Source organism: Orcinus orca, chromosome 13, assembly GCF_937001465.1.
Source record: "Orcinus orca chromosome 13, mOrcOrc1.1, whole genome shotgun sequence".
In the NCBI taxonomy this organism is placed as follows: Eukaryota; Metazoa; Chordata; class Mammalia; order Artiodactyla; family Delphinidae; genus Orcinus; species Orcinus orca.
The window spans coordinates 44591125-44614111 of NC_064571.1; the positions used below are offsets into that span (position 1 = coordinate 44591125).

The window sequence follows — 22987 nt, forward strand, 5'->3', positions numbered from 1 at the left end:
GAAGGGGGGTGTGGATAGTGACCTGTGCTCGCACACAGGCTTCTTGGTGGCGGCAGCAGCAGCCTTAGCGTCTCATGCCTGTCTCTGGGGTCCGCGCTGATAGCCCCGGCTTGCGCCCGTCTCTGGAGCTCCTTTAAGCAGTGCTCTTAATCCCCTCTCCTCGTGCACCAGGAAACGAAGAGGGAAGAAAGCAGGTCCAGACTTTTCCCTGGACTCCCTCCCAGCTAGCCGTGGCGCACTAACCCCCTGCAGGCTATGTTCACGCCACCAACCCCAGTCCTCTCCCTGCGCTCCGACCGAAGCCTGAGCCTCAGCTCCCAGCCCCGCCCGCCCCAGCAGGTGAGCAGACAAGCCTCTCAGGCTGGTGAGTGCCGGTCGGCACCAATCCTCTGTGCAGGAATCTCTCCACTTTGCTTTCTACACCCCTGTTGCTGTGCTCTCCACCGCAGCTCCGAAGCTTCCCCCTCCGCCACCCCTGCCCGTGAAGGGGCTTCCTAGTGTGTGGAAACCTTTCCTCCTTCACAGCTCCCTCCCACTGGTACAGGTCCTGTCCCTATTCTTTGGTCTCTGTTTATTCTTTTTTCTTTTGCCCTGCCCAGGTATTTTGCCCTGCCCAGGTATGTGGGGAGTTTCTTGCCTTTTGGGAGGTCTGAGGCCTTCTGCCAGCGTTCAGTAGGTGTTCTGTAGGAGTTGTTCCACGTGTAGATGTATTTCTGGTGTATCTGTGGGGAGGAAGGTGATCTCCGCGCCTTACTTTTCCACCTTCTTCCCCTCGTCTCGACACAAATATTTTAAATCAACAATTTTTTCTCTTAGCTTTTAAATAGTTTCCAAATATAAGAGTGCTAATAATCAGATTTGAACTACATTTTTTTCTCAAATTTCGGTGATAAAAGAGGCCCTAGAAAACTTCTGAAGGTACAGGAAGAGGACAATGAAGGATTTTTGGAAATACAGGTGAGCAAAAATCAATGCAAAACTTATCAAGATCCAATTCATTAGTGGGTCGCTTCTACAACTCAGAAATAACTTTTCTAATATCTAAAAATCTTTCCTCAAAAAACAGTCCTGCTATTTCTTTACAGAAGTTCTGCCATTAAGCACAATGGAGATGGTCTCCTCTGCAAGCTATTGGGTTGGCCAAAAAGTTCGTTTTGGTTTTTTCTGACCAGATGTTACAGTAAAACCCAAATGAAATTTCTGGGCCGCCCAATACGTTGATTTTCATTCTTGAGGGAAGAAAATGGCAGTGGCAGTGCCTAGATTAACTACACTTGGGAAAGTGGAAAGGGCTGGTCCTCAGAGAAAATCTGGGTATGCATCTGACTCCACTGTTCATTAGAGAACAATTTGGGCAAGTAACTTAGTTTCAGAATCTTAGTTTCTTCAAATATAAAATGCAAGTATGGGGTTCTTATCGAGGACTTCCTAACCCAACTGCCTATGATCTGGGGTGAAACCCAGACCTCTGAATTATGAAGGAGCCTCATATGACTCTTTGAGAACCACTGGAGGTGTGACCTTCTATGGTCCCTTCTAGTTTTACAATTCCTAATGTCTGAACTTTAAAATTTATCTGAGGGAAATGTTCAAATTGAAAACCTTAAGGACAGGCAAAAAGCTACAGAAGATGAACAGTGATGCATTTAGGAAATTATGACATCTAGAACCAACGACCTTTTGAAAACAGACAAAAACAGATATGTAGGAAAGGAAAGCAGCCACAACACAAGCAAGCAGGAGCCTATATGTGCTGGGGCAAGAGTGTTAAAATGCCCATGGGACCTACTTTAACATATACGGGATTCCAGGAACACCTCAGGGAGGTACATAAATGAGATAGCTGGCCCTAATAGCCTAAAGCTGAAGGGTATTTCCAAGCAATTTTGATACCCTAATGAACAAAGACTAGAGGGATAAAAGTACAGTATAAAGCCAATTCAAATCAGTGCTTAAAATAATCAGCCATGAATTTTTGCTTTTAAGAAATGTCTTCCCCTATCATATTCTACTTAGCTTTTTAACAAGCTTCACAAATTATAGTCTTGATCAAATGATACATCCAAGCATATTACTAAACTAAAATTACACAGGCTGTGCACTGTGAAAATAGCATGTCTTTTTTTTTTTTTTAAACTGTGCTTTTCTATGACTTCATAAGGTAGATTTCTGTGTAGCTAACTCTCTCTTAAGTTCGTTATCTACCTACCTCTTCCTATTTTGAGCTTGCATCAACCACTGAGAGGTAAAGGTACTGCTTGGCATGACAGGAGCACACATATCATATGCATGAAGAACTAAGCAAATATTACCTATTAAGATAGGGATTTTTTTCCCCTAGTTACAAATAATCTGAAGAAGGTTGTGTTTTCTTTATCACAGGTTTTTAAACATAATTAAGGAAAATTATGAAATGGAAACTTATTTTATCAAAACTAGTAACATTTTAGAAAATTTATTCAAAAACTTTCACAATTCATTCTGCAACACAGAAATTGGCTGATTCTTGCTTACCTGAATATTTTACAACATGATTACTGTGTTAATAAAACTGCAATAAAATTTACTAAAGAAAATCAAGGGAAGGTTGGTTTTACTTTCACATAAAAATATAAAGGCATTTGGCCAGCATTTTAAAAAGAATGTATTCATGAAGCAATAACTAAGCTATGATGAGGTTTTCAACATAGAATACACAATAAAGCACATTAAACTTACATTGCACATTTCTCTGACTATAGCTTTTTCTGTCTCACTAAGGTCATGTTCATACTCTTTACCCTGTTGACGATCTATAGTTTCCTGAACATCCAAGACCTGGATTTGTTGAAAAAGAAAAGCAAATTTCACATGGAAAAAAAACTTGTTAGTTATGAATAAAAATCAAGGCGCTCCACTTTGTAAAAACCTTTAGTTTTCTCCATGTCTGCATATCAGAGTGGATTAGCATATGGCAAAATCTTTTAAAAGAGTTGATTGTTCTGAAAGCTATCTGAATCCTACTTGATTTTCAAATGGCCATTAACAGCAATCTATTGCATCACTAATAGTCAATTGAATTCATTAACAATTAGATGCATTTAGTTACTTTGGTCATTAAGATAAACTTGATTGTCAACCATTTGGAGACAGTCAATAATTCTTGCTCCATTGTAAAGACTGGCATGTAATTAATTAATTATATTGCTCAACAGTCCAGATGATATGTAGACACGGCCTAAAGAAAAAAATGACTAAAAAAGGTAATAGTCACAGCTGAAACTGGTCAGAACCCAGAAATATGTAGCATAAGAACTTTTTGTTAACATTAACACTAGTGACCTCACAGTTCTTTCCTAGACATGTTTCTGGTGCCTAGGAAAGGACTAGGCCACAGCTCTTTGACAGAAGCAAAGAGAGGCAATGGCTCCCCAGTTGTGAAAATATTTGAGCAACACTAAATATTTTTCAGTTTTTCATCTGGGAATGAGATGCTTTTAAACAATTTTAGGTTCTACTTTTCTCTAAATTATCACTAAATGGATTGAGAATAAAATTCTGTTCAAAATGTCTTTAAAATTTTCATGTCAATACTTTCTGTAGTAAAAAAGAGGGCAAAACTTTCGCTTTGAGTGCTGTTTAGTTTTCTCTACATCAGCTTATAAATCAAATCATTGATGTAGCAAAAGAAAGCTTTTTCTAAAAGCTCCTGTAGAATCCACACTGAACTGTGTTATCATGGTCAGTGCTGATAGCCACACCTAAAGATGTCACCTGAGAATTTGCACCAATGAACAAGCAGGTGGACCAAAATAAATAACTCAGGCCCAAAGTGGGACCTTCATGTCGAGTTCATGGATACTGAGACTACAACAATATTTACCCGAGTTCAAATCTGTAATAAATAATCTCACAAACTACTTTCTCATTAACTCAAAACTTCTGGCCATTATTACTCTGTAGGTACTACTTCTTTAAAGAAGGATATGACAGTGGTAAATGAAAGCCTCATCCTGGTACTCAACTCATATTAGAGTCAGTTCACATTTTTTTTATACTTAGAGGAAATCACTGACGATGCTCAGTGAATATTCACAGAAAACTTAACTCCTGGAACAAGCTCATTTGCCTACAAATTCGATTTATAATGTACCTCAGAGAAGTGTACTTAAGTTCAGTTAATTTCTACTAAAGGAAGTGAAGCTCTAGTTAATAGTTAGGAATTTTAAAGGAAGAAAAACGTGGTGTTATCACAAGTGGGCTAACTCCTCACACTGGCTTACAACAACACTTTCCCCACAGCTATGACCATGGAGTTTATTAAAGCCTAGACATTTAAAAAAAACTTATCAGAAGATGAGAAAAGGAGCCATTGTCCTGACTATTCCTTTCAGAACAGAACAATCTTATGATATAAATCAGCTCTACAGTGGTAGCTTTTAAAAACAAAACATTGAGTGGCTACATTTCCTTTTTTTACACTGAGATGTTCTGAGGATGCATTTCCCAGAGGCTATGTTTGCACATATTTCTGTTTCAACTCGTGGAAGCGAACCTATTCTATATTCAAGAGCTTCCAGTTACCCAATCAAGATGCTTCAGTTGCTTGGCATTACCCATTGGCCAAGTGAGGACACTTAACGTGTTCTGATTAAAACATAGTATCTTCCTCTCGAGATAAAATTTTAGATGAAAATTAGAGAATGAATTCAGAGAAAATTGAATAGCTCTTCCTTGCCCTCCCCTTCCTTTTAGGCCATACTAACAGAGCTGCCTTGAGAAATTTGGGAATGGTGGCAATGTGGCCCACTGCACTGATCTGATTCCAATTGCACAAGGCAATAGGCTGAAACAGGTTTCAAACAGTTTGGAAAGCAGGGCAGCGTGTTGCCTTTGGAGTATGTGCAGATACTAATACTACAGGATTGAAGCTACTCCTTCATTTTCCCGTTTCGGAAATGCTTTTCAGATCGCTAGTGCCTGATTTACGCTAAAGTAACAGCTTCTTTAGCATGCTGTTCGTACTAAACAGTATCCACATGCTGTCGCAGAGAGCAAGCCAGTTGATAAACCAGCAGCCCAGACACAGGGCGGTGCCCAATCAGTATGTGCTTGAGAGAAGCAAACTCATTTCATCTAAGTTACAGCAAAATATAACAAGGCAGCTAAAGCGACTGCTAAAACAGTCATCCTCAAGTAAATATTCTGCAGTTCTCATCTACTTCTTTGCTTTCTGCATGCCAAGGAAAGCGTGGGCCCCTTCACAAGAGTGCATCATCAGGCTGTTGATAAGTCATTCTGAAACCAAAACAATTTTAGAAAAGTCGTTGAAACCCATGTGGCAAAAGCAGGACTGAAGCACTCTACTTACTTTATGGCTCAGAAAGGTTTGACCAAGGCTACATGTTAGGAATTATAGATAATTTGGAGGACAGTGTTTTATACTTTGGAACTGATGAAACTTCAAGGAACTGTCTCAGTTTTTAAGATTTTTATTGCCTGCCGTTTCTTCTCAGAGAGGTAAATATTTACACTGCTTATTATTAATTTTACTTATTGGAAAGCTCATTACTGGTAAAGAAAAATAAATGATAAATTTCAATCAGATCTTTTTTTAAGTCATTGCTGAAGCTGAAGTATAAGCAAAAAATAAAATATCTTCATGAATAAGACCATATATCTATTTTCTAATACTCTATAAAGAAGCATTAAAGCATTAACTAGAGTTTGAAGACTTAATTTCTATTTAATGGTGAACAGAGTAGGTTTTTGTTTATTTGAAAACTTTCAGTAAGTTGCACAACGTACTTCAGTTGCAAAAAGAAAGAAAAATATGGTATCTTTCCTTATTTTGGCCAACTATTAACTTCCTATATTTGAAGACATCCATGCTACAAACATTGCACAGAAAATACCTGTAACAGTATTTTACACATATGAATATACATGCACATCAGACTTCAACTTCGATGCAGATAGATATGAATCACATTACTCAAAACAAAATGATAAAACTAGAGATTCAATTCAACCATAAGTATTCAAACCCACTATTAGTTTAAAAAAATTAAAATCATACTTTAAAACTTAAGATAAAAAAAAAGTTACACCATAAGGGCTCAAAAAATAAAGTATCTATGGTTAAAACGAGACCGTGAGGATTACCAGACTATAGCGAACAAGCCACAACACAACTGAAGTACTGGATAAACGGCTGTACACAGTTGGTTACCTTAAGAGAGTGTACCACGGGTTCAGGCTGCTGAGAAGGTGTGGTATGTCCACTGAAGCTAGCTGGAGAGTTGGGTGAACTGTTACTCCCATCAGCCCCTGATGACAACCTAAAAGAACCCTTAGTAGAAAATCAACAACTTTGTTATTAAAACAAAGGTCGTTTATAACTGCAGAGATGTCATTCAATATTCAATTTCACTGCCAAACAAGAATTAGCCATTTTGTTAATTTTCTCTAGCCTGTCCAAAGATGCTATCAACCTGTTAACTGGAAGACACTCTCTGCTTGACCAGCAGAAAAGAAAAAAAAAAAGTAACCAAGAGCCATCTCTATGCATTTCCAGATGTCACTTCTGATTTACCAAAGAGAGCAGTGCCCCCTAAGGAATGCCCATTAAGAACATTTCAAGAATGACTTTTTGAAACTTAAAGATACTCAAGAGTAGGGAATTTGTGAGTTACTCCACAGCTGAGTTAAACATGCTCACTCAGCAAGACAAATGCCATATTCCATATGTCTCAGAAAATGCAGACACATACCATTTCTCAAAGGCATATTGCTGCATTTGAGAAATGGTGTCCCTTATAAACCCTTCTTTGAGGGAAAGACCTATGGTGGAACATTTCCCAAAGAGATTTAACCATATTCAACATCTTCTTCAAGAATTCTCTTATTTTATGAACTTTTAAAAACTGAAAAACAAAACATCACTAATTACATATTTGTAGTGTAGTGACTCTTCAACTGAACTGCTGAGAAGTCAGAACTCGCGCATTATTAATTTGACCTGTGAGAGTCACAGTCACCCATACAGGAACTGGGAAAAAGTAAAAAACATCACTTTTTCTAGGGGTTCCTTGGGAAAAAGACTAATGGATCAGGAAAGAAAAAGAACAGCAGTGATCTATCCTCCTAGCAAAAACAGTCTAATGGGAATTGCCCAAACCTGTTTTTAGGGCCTGAGAGATTTTAATTTCTGTCCATCAACAATCTACAGATTTTTTCATAATAGATTAATAACTGTTCCCTTTAACTTGATCCTATGAATCTAACCCCCCGAGAAGGAGCCAGGGAAGGTGCATCATGTGTGAAATCATGAAAGGAAGAAAAAACAGTGATCTGGGATGTTAATTTTCCAGCATCTACAGGAGAGCTTCTATGTTGTGCATTTTGGGGATGGGAGGGAGAAGCTGAGCACAGGTTACAGGTATGGGTTTTACACAAACACCACTATTTGTAGAGAAATTAACTCTTCCTGCTGAGTTTTACAAAGGTGATTATTTATATGCAACTTGGAAAATCTCTCTTCCCTTGTCACTGTCCTTTCTTCCTGTGTCCTTGAAGGCTATCCTTGCCACCTCACAAGCCAACTGAGGCCATGTTCTTTTCCTAATGCAATCAGGTCAGGTCCTGCCCCCGCCCTCACTAGCCAACAGGGAGAGGAAGCCATGGAATCTGACATTTAGGTGACCTCTCCAGCTTCTGTCTGCCGTTGCAACTAATGATGAAATTAACAGGAGGTGATGAACAGAACATACAATTATTATAGCCCCAACCCCCTCTGGGAAAAAAATTGTTTATAATATTTGTTTTGCTGTATTTGTAATTTGGATCAAATCAGACATAATAGCACCCAAAACAAATAATAGAAAGGAAACTGTTTGAAGTTTAAAGATGGTTAATAATAGGCACACACTCCCCCCACCAAATTTGGGCATCCTCTTCCTTTGTAGAGATCAAATATTTCCAAAGCGAAGGAGTTATAAAGGAAGCTCTTCTTCCCTGAAAAGCCCTGATCCTCTACTAATCTCTTTCCTGACTGGTATCACCCTTATGAACTCTTTGGAAAAGGCTTCTGAGGTTATACAGAGTTCACATGAACCCTCTCATTTAGACTCCACCACTGCAGTGCTGTTTCCTCTGACTGGTGATCTAACTTGGCAACAATCCTTCCCCCTCTGGGATACACTCCCTTCCAGTTCTCCCTTTCAAATCCTTTTCTGCCCAGCCCTTCTGTTTCAAAGGTTCCCTTCCCAGACCTGGCAAAATGGTAGGCATGCCAAATTCTAGCTTGCTATTCCTTGGGCACGGGACCTCTATCTTTCAGGGTATTTTGGTTTAAGAGAATTTCTGAGATCAATGATAAGTAGCTTCCCTAAACCAAATCCTCTGGGCAATTAAGCATTGTTTAAACTTAAGGAGAGTCCTGTCTGTTCAGAAAAACATACTTTTTTATTAAAGAAGTTTCATCATCATCATGAAGGCTACAATGGAAACTACCCAGTGGAGAAAAACTTATCATTCAGGGATTAAAGTTCTACTTAAAACTTGTTTTGCGAGCCATGGACTGGTAATCACTAGAAAGGTCAAGGTTTATATTGTATGTAGTTTTTGTGAAGCCGCAAAGGTTACTGAATGCTGGATAAGTTGTACACTAACAGGTGCTAAAGAGTTTTCTAGATTATAACAGAAACAAGCACCTCATTCTATCACATCTTATTTAGTTACTATGAAATAAAAGCTTAGATTTCTATGTGATTAGCAGAATCAGACCAATACCTGGAGTTTTCTCTGGGCTCCATCAATACATATTCTCCATCGAATAATACATTTTTCACTGAAGTATTTTTTAAAATATGCTACTGGGTGAAATACTAGCCCAACAAATAATTTTAAACAGTCCCTTGGAGTTTATTTCAATAAGATTTAGCCTGTTTATTTAAATTGTATCTTGGCTGGCTCAGGAGACAGGGAATTTAAAAAGAAAAAAATCTTACTAAAATGGGAAATGTGACTCCCAGCTTTGGGGTTGCTTATCTTCAGGCTACACATGATCACACAGTGCACGCACCACCTCTTGGGTCAGCAGTCAATTTGAAAGGGCAAGGAATAATTTTCTGGGCTGGTCGTGAGACATCTGATGGTGTCTAACAATTCATTTCCATGGCCACTGACCTTTAAACTCCTTTTCACAAAAGGTGCAGGTACTTTCCTCCTCCTCCAGTGTTTGGGGTTATTCAACTTTCACCCCCAGGTTCAGGGAAAAAAAAAAAAAAACACTGAAGGCGACCATTTAGGAGGTGAAATAGACTCTACTCCCGCCTTCCCTCCCTGATTTGGACACACAGTGACTTTCTTTCATGTGTACAGACTTATTCTTTCCCCCCCAGTATGACTTTTCCTCTAGCAACAGAAGCCATCTGGTTATGCACAAGCACATCAGCAGCTGACTCGTCTTCACTCACCGGGAGAGTGGGCAGGCATCGTCCTATTCCTCGGCACCCTTGCCACCACTGCAAGACCCGCCGGGCTCTGGGCCCCCAGCCTTTCTCCATATTTGAGCTGTTTCTAGTTGGAGGTTGCCTTCTAGTCTGGGTAGCCTTATATTTGGAACAATATAGTACAATCACTCAGAAAAATACTGTTTCCCAAGTCTCAAGAAAGCATATAGAATAAGAAGCTTAATGAAATGAACCACGATGACCACAATGGCAAGCTGTAACATGCATCTCTAACTAGGGGAAAAATTAAAATAAAAACTCACTGAAGTCCTGTGTATGAGAGCTAATGCTGATTTTTTTAAAAGTTTTGGGCAAAGGTATAACTAATTCTCAAGCTATCAAAAAGGGACAGATGATAATGCCAAAATTCCAGAAAAAAAGAAAAAGGAAGCTATTTATACAACTTAATTTTGTTGGTTTTATTTGTGAGAAACAGAATTAACATAAATCTTACAAGTATTTAAAACTGCAACTTAGAAATTATTTAAATGCAATTGGGAGCACTCTGACCTTATGTTAAGAAACACAAGTTGGGTAGATATATTCAACACTCAGAAAAACTGACACTGCATCAAATTCTCAGCAAAATTTCTGCACACTGGAGAGTATATAATGAACCAAGAGATCGCCATTGCATTAAAGTAACTATTGTGTATATGGGACATATACACAATTATCAACATTTCTAATTAATTGGTTAATTCCCAAATTTCTGTACTGGTTGGAACTAAGACATCACAACTGACATAAAAAGAAAATACAAAATTTTTTTCCCCCTGAATTTCAGGTTTTTGCCATGACCAAACTGTGTAATTTTATTAAAATGATCAGAAGCAAAATGAACTAATTTGAACATAATTTCCTTTCCCTGCCAACTTTCACTAAGACCTGTATCTAAGAATGCTATATCCTAAGGAATAAGAAACAATTTTTAAAATATAGAAAATTCGCAAATATAGTTCAAAAATTCCAGTGTCCAAATGTTCAAGTTAATTTTAGGAGATTGAAAATGAGAATATAATTTTTTAGTTCTCATTAATCTATTATCCTAGAAGTATGTGCTTTACTGTGAACAGTACTGGTCTAATTTTGACTTTTCTCTAACTTTTCGAGGCTGAACCATAAAGGAAATGTACCATGGTCTTAAGCGAAGTAAAAAAGGGGAGCAATCTTGACCAGCAGTTGGTACTCACAAAACTTTTTCCTGAATCTACAAAATCAATACCAGTTACCTATTAAATAAGTAAGTCACACACAATCCTCACATATAACAGAGAAAATTATAGATTTACGCTTGGACCATAATGATCATTTCATCAAAGCAACACTGATTTAAACTTTGCTCTTTTAGTAATCATTTCATATGTCAGTGTCTAATTTATTTCCAACATCAAAAGAGTTATATCCAGGGCTTCCCTGGTGGCGCAGTGTTTGAGAGTCCACCTGCGGATGCAGGGGACATGGGTTCGTGCCCCAGTCTGGGAAGATCCCACATGCCGCGGAGCGGCTAGGCCCGTGAGCCATGGCCGCTGAGCCTGCGCGTCCGGAGCCTGTGCTCCGCAACGGGAGAGGCCACAACAGTGAGAGGCCCGTGTACCGCAAAAAAAAAAATAAAAAAATAAATAGAGTTGTTATATGCAATAATTTATAATATGGTTGGTGGGTTAAAATTCACCTCCCATCCCAAAATGCATAGTTCTATTTCTGAGATGATCATTAACAACTAATGCAGACTTTTTACAAGTGAGTTCTATCTTCTAAATTTGGTTCTCTCCAAGTCTTACACATCTCTCAGATCTCATGTGTTTTTGGATTCAACCAAGTAAAACATAAGAACATCTTTCATTCTTCCTTAGTGTGTAGCAAGATTAAATCCCAACGCCTCTCCACTGTAACAAAGCTTATTATCATAACCATGAATCTAAGGTAACATCTATAACCACTTAGAGGCCTGCTGAAAAGAGCAGTCATTTATTTTCCCACTTTCAGAAAGTTGATACAACATGCAATAGCTACGCCTTTCAGTATCTTGTAACAGGTTCTTTTTAAACATATTAAATATAGATTGTATAGTATTATTAATCCCATAAGAGGGGGTGATATATGGGCCAGTTTTTTATGGAAGAATAAACTACTTGATGATATCATTTTAAAGGAATAGGTCCTCTTTTAGAATCAGGATTATTGGCTTTCTACTCATGTCAGCAATTTTCTTGTTTTAATTCAGGTCATGGAAAAATGTGTCTAGACCAGCCATCATTTTTGACCTTCGAGTAAAATATATCTGAATAATACTTATATACCGATGAAGGCTTAGCTCTCTGCTAGCTCTACAATTGTCAATCATGACATTTTTTGAAGACAGTTTCATAAAACATAAGCCTTCAATAACTCAGTGGTTGGAGTTATTTCTGGCAACTTCAGAGCGTAAAGTGGGGAAACCCAGATTCCAGCCATCAATTGGGAGAACAGTTCCCAACAACCTTAAGAAAGTCACTTCCTATTCTCTGAGGAATTCTATTTTGCTTTGTTTTCTGGAGTTTTCCAAAGATCCAGACTCATTTAAAAAAAAAAAAAAGCATGTGTGAATGACCCTACTACTCCCATAGAAATCTGTGTACTCATCAACTACTTTTATATACAGTTACTTAGAGTAAGCTGCAGATTATCTAGTACTCTGCAAATTATTTTACTTTGCTATATAGCAAAGTAATGCTCTGCATCAAGACTGTGTGGGAGGTGACTTACAGATCACTTACTGTGTGCTAAGTACTCATTATAGAAATCACAAATTCTCATACTCTAAGCAAACACCATAGATAAGGAAATAAAAGCACACCTCAACATAACATAGGCCATATATGACAAGCCCACAGCTAACATCATACCCAGGGGTTGAAAGCTAAAAGCACTTCCCCTAAGCCGAGAAACAAGACAAGGATGTCCTCTCTTGCCAGTTTTAGTCAACATGGTGTTGGAAGTCCTAGTCATAGCAATCAGACAAGAAATAAAAGGAATACAAGTTGGAAAGGAAGCAGTAAAAGTGTCACTGTTTGCAGATGACATGATACATACAGAGAAAATCCTAAACACGCCACCAAAAAACTACTAAAGCTCATCAGTAAATTCAGGAGAGTTGCAGGATACAAGATTAATATATAGAAATCTGTTGCTTTTCTATACACTGATAATGAACTATCAGAGAGAAAGCAAGAAAACAATCCCATTTAAAATTGCATCAAAAAGAATAAAATACCCAGGAATAAACTTAACCAAGGAGGTGAAAGACCTGTACTCTGTAAAGTATAAAACTCTGATGAAGGAAATTGAAGGTGATACAAATAAATGGAGAGATATCCTGTGTTCATGGACTGGAAAAAATAATACTGTTAAAATGTCCACGCTACCCAAAGCAATCTACAGTCAATGCAGTCCCTATCAAAATACCTGTGACATTTTTCACAGAACTAGAACAAATAACCCTAAAATTTATATGGAATCACAAATGACCCCGAATAGCCAAAGCAATCTTGACAAAAAAGAACAAAGCTGGAGGTATCATGCTCCTTGAATTCAGACTATACTACAAAGCCACGATAATCAAAACAGTATGGTACTGGCACAAAAACAGACACATAGATCAAGGGAACAGAACAGAGAGCCCAGAAGTAAACCCACGCACTTACGGTCAATCAAGCTAAGACAAAGGAGTTAACAATACACAATGGGAAAAAGACAGTCTCTTCACTAAGTGGTGCTGGGAAAACTGAACAGCTACATGTGAAATAATCAAATTAGAACATTCCTTCACACCATATACAAAAATAAACTCAAAATGGATTGAAAGCCTAAATGTAAGACCAAAAACCATGAAACTAGATGAAAACATAGGCAGAACACTCTTTGACATGAATTGTAGCAATATTTTTTTGGATCTGTCTCCTAAGGCAAAGGAAACAAAAGCAAACAAACAAACGTGACCTAATAAACTTAAAAAGCTTTTGCACAACAAAGGAAACCATTGACGAAAATGAAAAGACAACGTACTTAATGGGAAAAAATACTTGCAAATGATATGACCAATAAGGGGTTAATATTCAAAATATATAAAACAGCTCATAAAACTCAATATAAAAAAAAACCTGATTAAAAAATAGAACACCTGAATAGATATTTTTCCAAAGAAGACATACTGATGGCTAACAAGCACATGAAAAGATGCTCAACACCACTAATCATCAGAGAAATGCAAATCAAAACCACAAAGAGGTCAACCCCCTCACACCTGTTAGAATGGCTATCATCAAAAAGACCACAAATAACAACCGTTGGCAAGAATGTGGAGAAAAGGGAACCACTGTACACTGTTGGTGGGAATGTAAATTGATGCAGCCACTATGGACAATGGTATGGAGGTTCTTCAAAAAACTAAAAACCGAACTACCATATGATCCAGGAATTCCACTACTGAGTATATATCTGAAGAAAACAAAAACAAATTCAGACGGATACACACACCCCAGTGTTCACAGCAGCATTATTTACAATAGCCAAGATACAGAAGCAACCTAAGTGTCAATTGATAGATGAATGGATAAAGAAGATGTGGTGTCTATACACACACACACAATGTAATACCACTCAGCCATAAAAAAGAATTAAATTTTTACATTTGCAACAACATGGATGGGCTGGAGGGTATTATGCTTAGTGAAATAAGTCAGAAAGAGAAAGAAAAATACTGTATGTTACCATTTATATGAGAAATCTAAAAAATAAAGGAATGAATATAACAAAACAAACAGATTCATGCACCTAGAGAACCAACTAGCGGTTACCAGTGAGAAGAGGGAAGTGGGAAGGGGCAAGACAGGGGTAGGGAGTTAAGAGGTACAAAGTGCTAGGTATAAAATAAATAAGCTAAAAGAATATATTGTACAGCACAGGGAATACAGTCAATAATTTATAATAACTTTAAGTGGAGTATAATATATAAAAGTTTTGAATCACTATGTTCTACACCTGAAACTAATATTGTAAATCAACTAAACTTCAATTTGAAAAAACCCCAAAAATTAAAAAATTTTAGTATTAGAATTATTATATAATGTAAAAATGAAATGAAATAAAATAAATCATGAATTCTAATACTATAAGCAAACACCCTAGATGAGGAAACAAAAGCATCCCTTCAAATCACTGACGAAGATAAAACATATTGGTACTATTATTCCTCTTTAATGACATGATATCTGGAATATCTTTTTCCATGAAAATTGAGATTTGGAATACTTTCTAGTATTGTCCTTAAAATAACTGACCTCTCCTTCAAAATTAAGGAAAAAATATGAAGCCATTCAAATTTTTAAAAGATCATCTAAACGAAAAGAGAATACTTATATTACTTATGGTCTCACTGAGGAAAATTCACAATGTGAGTTTTAAGAGAACTAGCAAGATGAAGCTATTGTGATTATTTTCTTGCTACTTTATGGTTATATTTTATTTATTACTCTTAGTAAAATTATTTTAATTGACACTCTGGAAGCTTCCATTCTTTTGCCTTATAGAAATACATTTAAAAAACACCTTTAACAAGAATAAAAGAATACTATGTTTTTATATTTTATTATATAAAATACGGGCTTCCCACTTAGATATAAATCAGATGTAATGCATTTGTAACAAACATTAGAGCTCAGCCCCTCATCTATTATAGGAAGTCAACTATGAAAGCCTGAAGATTGATCGACTAAAGTGGCTTCCTGTTAGTTAAAGATGTTTAATATTTTATAAGTCCAGAAGCTAGGTCAAACTATCAAACAGTGCATCATACCTCATGAGAATGCATACCTAGTTTAGGAGGGAGGATGAATCCTCTCTTTCCCTATTATATAGCAAGAGCAGGTGCTTTGCTTAATCTCATCAGGAAAAAAATATCTTGTTCAGTTTGATCAGTCTTCATTCTGAAATGTTGCAATACTGCACCAGCACACAAATAAATGCTCAGATCAGAAGAGATTTTAAAGGTCACCTTGACAAATCTTTTCCAAAAGATTCCTGTCAGTGGGCTTAGAAATGCTAAGAGACCCTCTGCTTTGCTCTAATAGATAATAGTTGACTATATTCAGGGAAAAGTACTTTTTTATTTAAATTAACTAAAGAATCTATTCAATACTAATTTAAAATATTAGATGATTTACAGATACTCGTTTATTCACTTAACAAAGTATTTACTAAGCACGTACCAGAGATAATATTCCGTATGATGCCAAGTAGGTCTCTATTCCAATAAATTTTTGTTGAAAGAAAAGCACAGTGAGTTCAGATCATTGACTATAGGGTCACAATCAGGCCTAGGTTCAGATTCTTTCTTTTTTTTTTTGATGTGGACCATTTTTAAAGTCTTTATTGAATTTGTTACAGTATTGCTTCTGTTTTATGTTTTGGCTTTTTGGTCGCAAGGCATGTGGGATCTTAGCTCCCTGATGAGGGATGGAGCCAGCACTCCACTTCATAGGAAGGCAAAGTCTTAACCACTGGACTGCCAGGGAAGTCCCTAGGTTCAGATTCTTGATCTGACACTTAGCCCCTGCATGACCTCTCTGTGTCTCAGTGTCCTCGTCTATAAGATGTGTATAAATAATGGTACAATTGTACCTCAGTCTATGGGTTTGGTTACTTACAGGAAAAGAGCTTTTCCAGCAGTACCTGGCCCACATTAAGTACTCAGTATTTGCTGTCATTACCACGAATGTTTTTGCTTTGCCTGTCAACACATTTATAACTTGTTTGCCAATCTACTTTCACGTGTTTATTATTTAGAGCAGTTCTCAACCTGAAGTGATTTGGCCCCCAGCAGGAGTATTTGACAAAAATGCCTTGCAGACATTTTTAGTGGTCAAAACTGGGCAGTTTCTATGGGAATCTCGTTGGTAGAGGACAAGGATGGTTCTGAATGTCTGACAACGTACAGGATAGCCCCCTACAATTTTCCAGCCCCAAACGTCAATAGTGCTCAAGTTGAGAAAGCCTGAGTTGGAGAAAGAAGTGTGCTGGGAAACTGCAAAACAAAATTTCTGGTGACAGCTCCATAGCAGATTTTGCATATGAAAGCAAGTCGCCCACAAGATTTGGAGCTTGTGATGATTTTAAAGGAAACTCTCTGGGCTTCAGCCCTCAAGTGGTCTAAGTATAAAGACATCTTTATTTCCACCCCCAAAAAGGAAATTACTCTTTCTAACAAAAGGAATAGAATTAAAAATACCTGCTATATCCTACTGCAGCAGCAGATAGCAGAAACAGAATACTGAATGGGCAGGCTCAGGGCAGCACGCCAAAGAACAAAGAGCTCTTAGAGTGGAGAGAGAGAGCGTGCTGCAGCGCCATGAAAATGGAGACAGCAATCCCACAGAGAATAGAACTGGCAGAAGATGCTGTGTGGACATGATGGAAGAAAATGAAATTTCCTTAGCAATACAGCAGGTAAAGATCCTGCACTTAACTTTAAGTAGTCACACTAGGAAAGAATTAAATTGCTATCAAATAGAAATGAGGGCCCTGACACAGGAAACATCCCAGCGCAGGTGAGAGCATCCTGGGATACGCAGAGGGGAATCGGAGTGAGAGAACACCGGACCAGGACAGGGACCATTCTCTCCTTCACGTAGCTAAGGGCTGTGGTCTATTTACATACGTCTCCTCCGTAGGAAGAAAACTCCTTGAGGGTGTGTCTTAGTAATAACAGCTCTCAATTACTAAGCCCCTACTACATGTTAGGTCTCTCCTAAGTGCTGTCAGTTAAAAGATTATCAAGACTATAGCTCATATGAGCTCCTACTGTTTATCTATTAAGACATGAACTGTTGGCCTGGCGCTTGTTCTCAATAATTTATACTCTGTAGTGATTTTTTTCTTTTTGGTTGGGGACCCTGAAGGTCTTCTTCTGTTCCATGTACTCACTACTTAGCTCCTGGGCTGCAAGGAGATCCTGTAGATCCTGGGGAGGATCCAGAATGGTCCAGGGGCTTGGGGAGGTCAGAATAGAAGTGTGTTCATATTAATAACTGATGCAGGAGAACTGGTACACACCAGCTAAACATCACCTCTGGGCCCTTTTGACTTCTTCCACTCCAGACCCAGAACTGTGGCCACAAGACTTACTTAAAGCCTGCAGCTATAATAACCCAAAGATTTTGAGATTTGAGATTTGATAAAGTTGCTTAAAGAATTTGTTGAGAATTGCTAACAACTCACTTTGGAATACTATGTGAGTCACGGTATTGATATAAACGAAAGACAGTAGGGTTCCAGCTAAATACAGTTACCAAGAGAATAGTCTATTTCCTGTTCTTTCTTCTCTTTGGGTTTGGGGTTCCAGTGATACTTTTCTGGATCCCATGCTTTTCTTGTCCCACACTGGTGTGACCCAGGATGTCATTCTCTTGATTCTGGTTCCTTATTCATTCATATTCTTTCTCTTAATCTGGAATAGGTATTGAAAAAGCCTGCTTCCATCCTGGCTCTGATGAGCAAATCATGATCATGTGGATTCTACTTTCATGGTTTGACAGAGGGTGTAATTACCCTGACCACTCACTGTAAGGTGAGCTGATAAGACTCTTGTTCATAGCCCCATCCTGTTTTACAGTAATATTTCATGTATCTTGGAGCTCCCTGAGGTCACCACACTTGACTTTTATTATCTCTGTAATCACAATGACTAGCACCCTATCTACATGTAGTAGTTCCTCAATAAACTTAATATATTAATGGATAATCAAAATCCATGTGTGAGACTGTGGCTTTTCCTCTGTCGTCTCAGAAATAGTTGTGTAAATGCTTTACTTGTGTGCCTGTGTACTTGGTAATTAGTAGGTACTCAGCTATTTGTTAAGTAACTAAAGCACACTTCTAGAGTGCTAAAATGGCCTGAAGTAAGTGAAACTGACGTTACTATGATGGTCCATATAGACTTTTTTGGCAAGTCTACAGAATTTAAACAGACTAAATTCCCACTATTTTTCCTTCTCATTAGCCAGTTATTATTTGAGCAAAATAAATTTATTCTGAAAATCTGGAATCACTTCCATCTATTTCTAAAGCTGCAGTGAAGTTCAAATACGTTAAAAAAAAAAAAAAAACAGAAAAACCAAAGAAACAGTAACTGAAAAGATCACTAGGAATGGTTAGCAGACCAAAAGTAGAAATAAGGCCTTATTACTGAGGCATCCAGAGTATATGCTGATTTCCAACAAAATCATTATGTAATTTCCATACAAAATGATTATATAATCATTATGTAATTACAAAATCATTATGTAATGTGAATATTAAAAGTTATCACCAAGAGAAATATTATTCTCAACTTAATTACGTGTAGACCAATCAATCTATAAGTATCCAGGCGTTCCCAGCTAAGGAAGCCAGAAGGTAGTATTTATTCATTCACTCCTCATTTATTATGCCAAATAATGGCTAAGATTGAGGTCTGTGGAGTCGCAGTTGAGGCTGTGAGGAACTTCAATTCAGAGAACCTGAAATATTAAACAGTTGTCACAGTCAGGGAAACAGAAGTTGTTCAGAACGATGTGAGCCTAGGACACGAGGGACAGAGTACCAAGAACTGAGGCTGACATGAAAGGCAGGAGGTCAGATGATGGAGAACCTTCTATACCATATGAAGGATTTGAAATTTATTCTATGCTGAGGGATGAGCTACGTGACAAGACCTGATTTGGTTTGATAGATTGCTCTAGGAGTAATGTGGAGAATGATCTGGGTGGGACAAGACTAGGTAGGATAAAGTCTAATTAGGAGATTAACAAAGAAGTTCAAGTAAAAAATGATTACCCATCACCTACACTGGACAATAGCAGAAGGAATAAAAAGGATATTGATGGATTACAGGGCAGGACCTTTTGAGCCTTAATGTTTATTTCAGTGGAGGCAGGGAGGCTGAAAGAGGACACTGGGATGGGTAGCAGCTAAATGGTCATGCCATTAACCAGGATAGGAAATGCCAGGGGAAGTAATATATCTCATTCATCAGATTTTAGAATGAAGATCAAAGAGGGAATTAACAATATTAAACACAAAAGCATCTTTCTCACAAATACCCCCAACAAATGGTTTTCTTCTGACACGTAAAATAGGAGTTTGCAAAATAATTAAATTGTAAATGACTTTAACTTCATGCCATAATGAAAATATGTTCTTGGAAAAGAAAGTAATTCTGAAATATCTATCACTCCAGGTGAAACTTGAAGATATTTAAATACAGTTTCCAAAAAAAAATAAATGAAAGTAATTACGGAGGTAAGCAGGATGCCTTTTTACAAGAATGAGAGAGGGCAAACCCCAGGAAGAAAAGAATTAATATCTTGAAAGGGCCAAAACAGCCAAAACCCTGTATCTCTGTAGCCAGAGCAATAACAGACAAAGAATAACCATGAAGGCCTGGTAAAAAAAAAAACAGCTGTTAAACAATAGGTAGGAAATGTGGACAATTAGATTTACGCACATTCTGCTTGTAAGTAAAGAGTTTACGTGCTTAATTCTTGTCTTTTATTAACCATACACCTCCCTGTGAGAAAGACTGAAATTTCTAGGAAAAAAGAAAGATCGTACATCTAAATGAGTTTCCAATCAGGTTGACATTAAATAGTAAAAGTTTTTGGCATTCTTGCTGAGACAAACATATCTGAATACTTTTAGGTCTTGAGCTTATAAAAAAAAGTGGGGCAGGAGAGGGGCATGAGAAGGAGTGAGAGTCAGGGCATAGAAACGAAATGCCAGTGTAGATGCAAAAGCAAAAAAGTAATTCTAGCTCTTTTCGCTTTCAGACACGGGCACGCTGCAGAAGGATGTTATTATCAAGTCAGATGCACCTGACACCCTATTACTGGAGAAGCATGCAGATTATACAGCATCCTATGGCTCAAAGAAAGATGATTACATTCTTACTCTCTCTGATAGTATTAATGTTATCGACGTAAATAAAGTTGTGGAATATGTTCAGAGTCTACAGAAAGAAGATGGTTCTTTCGCTGGAGATATTTGGGGTCCCACTAAGCAGCTGGTCTAACTGGAGTTAATGGTCTGCTGGAAGTTCCAGCACGCACTGTGCTAGTTATATCAGCATACAGGAGCACTAGAACCGAAGGGGCCAGTCTAAAAGATAACGGCTGAATACAGTGCAGGCCGGAGAGACCAGCGGCTTTGTGGGGTGTGAAAATCCACTTTTATATAATAGGGAGAAATCGATACAAGATTCTCTTTTTGTGCGGTGGCAGTTTGGCTCTATTGGGGAAGCTGGATGCTATTAACGTGGAAAAGGCAATCGAATTTGTTTTATCACGTAGGAACTTGGATGGTGGGTTTGGTTGCAGGCCAGGTTCTGAATCCCATGCTGGGTAGATCTATTGGTACACAGGATTCCTGGCTATTACTAGTCAGCTGCATCGGGTAAATTCTGATTTACTTGGCTGGTGGCTTTGTGAACGCCAGCCTGCGTCAGGTGGACTCAATGGAAGGCCACAGAAGGTACCAGATGTATGCTATTCTTGGTGGGTGTTGGCTTCCTTAAAGATAATTGGAAGGCTTCACTGGATTGACAGAGAGAAACTGCGCAGTTTCACCTTCGCATGTCAAGATGAAGAAACGGGAGGATTTGCGGACAGGCCAGGAGATATGGTAGATCCTTTTCATACTGTATTTGGAATTGCTGGATTGTCACTTTTGGGAGAAGAACAGATTAAACCTGTTAGTTTTACTGTTTTAACATTTCAGTATTTGAAGTGCTTAACAAACTTAATGACTGCCATTTTAATATTTTGTATATGAATTGTGTTGATTTTAATAAATTATATAATTATACATTAAAAAAGTAATTCTAATTAACACTGCATTTGGCTTACAGAGCAGAGCTGAGTAATGATTGTGTTAAATACCTCAGCACTTCAGAGCCCAGTGGAAGACATGTAGCTAGAGCCCCAGGGACTAAACAGATATTTAGGACAAATCCTTGCTGAGGTTACTGAGAAATATTACACTGTGAGGTGGTGTTCACTGGCCTGGCTTTGGGAAAAGGAAGGGTCTACGGTATCTTCAAGGGTCTTCCAGTCCCTGAAGCTCCCACACAAAGCGGGGAGGTCAAGATATGAGAGAGGTCAACAGAGAGGCAGGAAGAGTCAGCTTCATCCAAAGGCAGCTACCACCCTAGGACATGCGTTCATAACACAAATAACAACGGCTGCCTGTCAGACTGCAGTTCACCCGTGCCATTTTGCGGAAAGCTCTACCTCAGAGCAGTTCACAGTGATCTGACTGTTAAAGATTTACAAAAGCAAGAGTGGTCCAAATGAACCTAGGCCCCATAATCTCTGCACACATGGTAGCAATAAAATCACCAGCAGGGAGAAATGAGATCTCCCATTAGTGACACCACCATTAAAGCACAAAAGGAAACATCATGGGGACATGAGCTCATTTTCACAAACGGCTCTTACTAGGGGAGGAAGAAAATAAGTGATTTAAAAATATGTTTATTTGTGCACTACTTCCTAACATAAATAATTTAGGATGCATTGCATGCCTCTCTCATTCCCTACCTTTAAATCTTGCAAGTGTCCCAGGGCACAGTCCACAAACCCCTTTTTTTTTCTCAACACTCATTCACAAAAATTTCTAATTCAGTCCCATAGCCATGTATTCTTTCAAATTTTTATATCCAGCCCTGCCCTTTCCCCTGAGTCCCATGTGTATACATCTAACTCTGCATCTGACATCTCCTCGTCGATGTCCAACATCTCAACTTTACCACGCCCCCAAAGAACTTGATTCCCCTGCACCCCTTAACCTGTTCCCCCCAATCTTCCCCATCTCAGTAAAAAGCACCACCAATCATACGGTTGCTTAGATCAAAATCCAAGGATCATCCTTGAGTCCTCCCTGGGCTGCCATGCACTGCACAGTCTCTGTAAACAGTTCTTCCTGGGGTTGTCGGTACCCAACCGGTGAAGCCATATGCGGTCTCTTTCCCTTATATTCCACATCTAATCTGTCATAAAGCACTCCCAGCTCTACTCCAATATATAGCGCTGTGAATCCATATCTCCTCACCATTTCCACCCCTAGTTCAAGCTACCATCAGCCCTCTCAGTCTACCAAAGTAGCTCCCTATTGGGTGTCCTTATGTCCCCTCTCCCTGCCTCTACTATTTTTTTTTTTTTTTGCGGTATGCGGGCCTCTCACTGTTGTGGCCTCTCCCGTTGCAGAGCACAGCCTCCGGACGCGCAGGCTCAGCGGCCATGGCTCACGGTCCCAGCCGCTCCGCAGCATGTGGGATCTTCCCGGACCAGGGCACGAACCCGCGTCCCCTGCATCGGCAGGCGGACTCGCAACCACTGCGCCACCAGGGAAGCCCCCTGCCTCTACTATCTTTAGTCTGGTTTCAACCCAATATTCGCAGAGACCTTTGGGAAATGTAAATA

The 22987-nt window shown here is 38.5% G+C and overlaps 1 protein-coding gene and 1 long non-coding RNA gene across 9 annotated transcripts in view; one reads left to right on the forward strand and one right to left on the reverse strand.

Moving 5' to 3' along the window:
* The window catches only part of LOC125960818 (uncharacterized), a 480299-nt gene that overhangs the window by 51230 nt on the left and 406082 nt on the right, over positions 1-22987 (forward strand). The window lies entirely within an intron of this gene.
* The window catches only part of CCDC85A (coiled-coil domain containing 85A), a 224772-nt gene that overhangs the window by 8916 nt on the left and 192869 nt on the right, over positions 1-22987 (reverse strand). For 2 of the 8 annotated variants that reach the window (XM_049695967.1, XM_033414229.2), the window contains 3 exons: positions 9459-9593; positions 6212-6331; positions 2719-2817 (listed from right to left, as the gene is read on the reverse strand). The exons of 2 other annotated variants lie outside the window; for them this stretch is intronic. In XM_049695967.1, the coding sequence (XP_049551924.1) occupies positions 2719-2817; positions 6212-6331; positions 9459-9593 (354 nt within the window). The remainder of the gene's footprint in view (positions 1-2718; positions 2818-6211; positions 6332-9458; positions 9594-22987) is intronic. 4 more of the 8 variants (XM_004284387.3, XM_033414230.2, XM_049695968.1 and 1 more) reach the window with 4 other exon arrangements.